We start from the raw sequence: 485 nt of genomic DNA on the forward strand, positions 1-485 counted from the left end.
CCTGCATTCCTCCGCCTTGCATTCCTTCTTTCTGCATCCCTCCCCCCTGCATTCCTCCTCCCTGCATTCCTACACTCAGCATTCCTCCGCCTTTCATTCCTCCTCCCTGCATCCCTCCTCCTTGCATCCCTCCGCTATGCATTCCTCCTCCTTGCATCCCTCCGCTATGCATTCCTCCTCCCTGCATTCCTACACTCTGCATCCCTCCCCCCTGCATTCCTCCGCCTTGCATTCCTCCGCCTTGCATTCCTCCTTTCTCCATTCCTCCTCCCTGCATTCCTACACCCTGCATCCCTCCCACCTGTTCTCCTCCGCCTTGCATTCCTCCTTTCTGAATTCCTCCTACTTGCATTCCTCCACCCTGCATTCCTCCGCCTTTCATTCCTTCTCCCTTTATTCCTCCGCCTTTCATTCCTTCTACCTTTATTCCTCCGCTATGCATTCCTCCTCCGGGCATTCCTACACCCTGCATCCCTCCTCCTTGC

At 55.7% G+C, this 485-nt stretch overlaps 1 protein-coding gene across 1 annotated transcript in view; it reads right to left on the reverse strand.

Moving 5' to 3' along the window:
• Window positions 1-485, reverse strand: part of LOC136796199 (spidroin-1-like) — a 17076-nt gene that overhangs the window by 1552 nt on the left and 15039 nt on the right. Inside the window, exon 3 of the mRNA XM_067049200.1 lies at window positions 74-480. Within this exon, the coding sequence (XP_066905301.1) occupies window positions 74-480 (407 nt within the window). The remainder of the gene's footprint in view (window positions 1-73; window positions 481-485) is intronic.

The sequence above is a fragment of the Halyomorpha halys genome, unplaced genomic scaffold (genome assembly GCF_000696795.3).
Source record: "Halyomorpha halys isolate HHAL.00 unplaced genomic scaffold, Hhal_1.1 Scaffold233.1, whole genome shotgun sequence".
Lineage (NCBI taxonomy): Eukaryota > Metazoa > Arthropoda > Insecta > Hemiptera > Pentatomidae > Halyomorpha > Halyomorpha halys.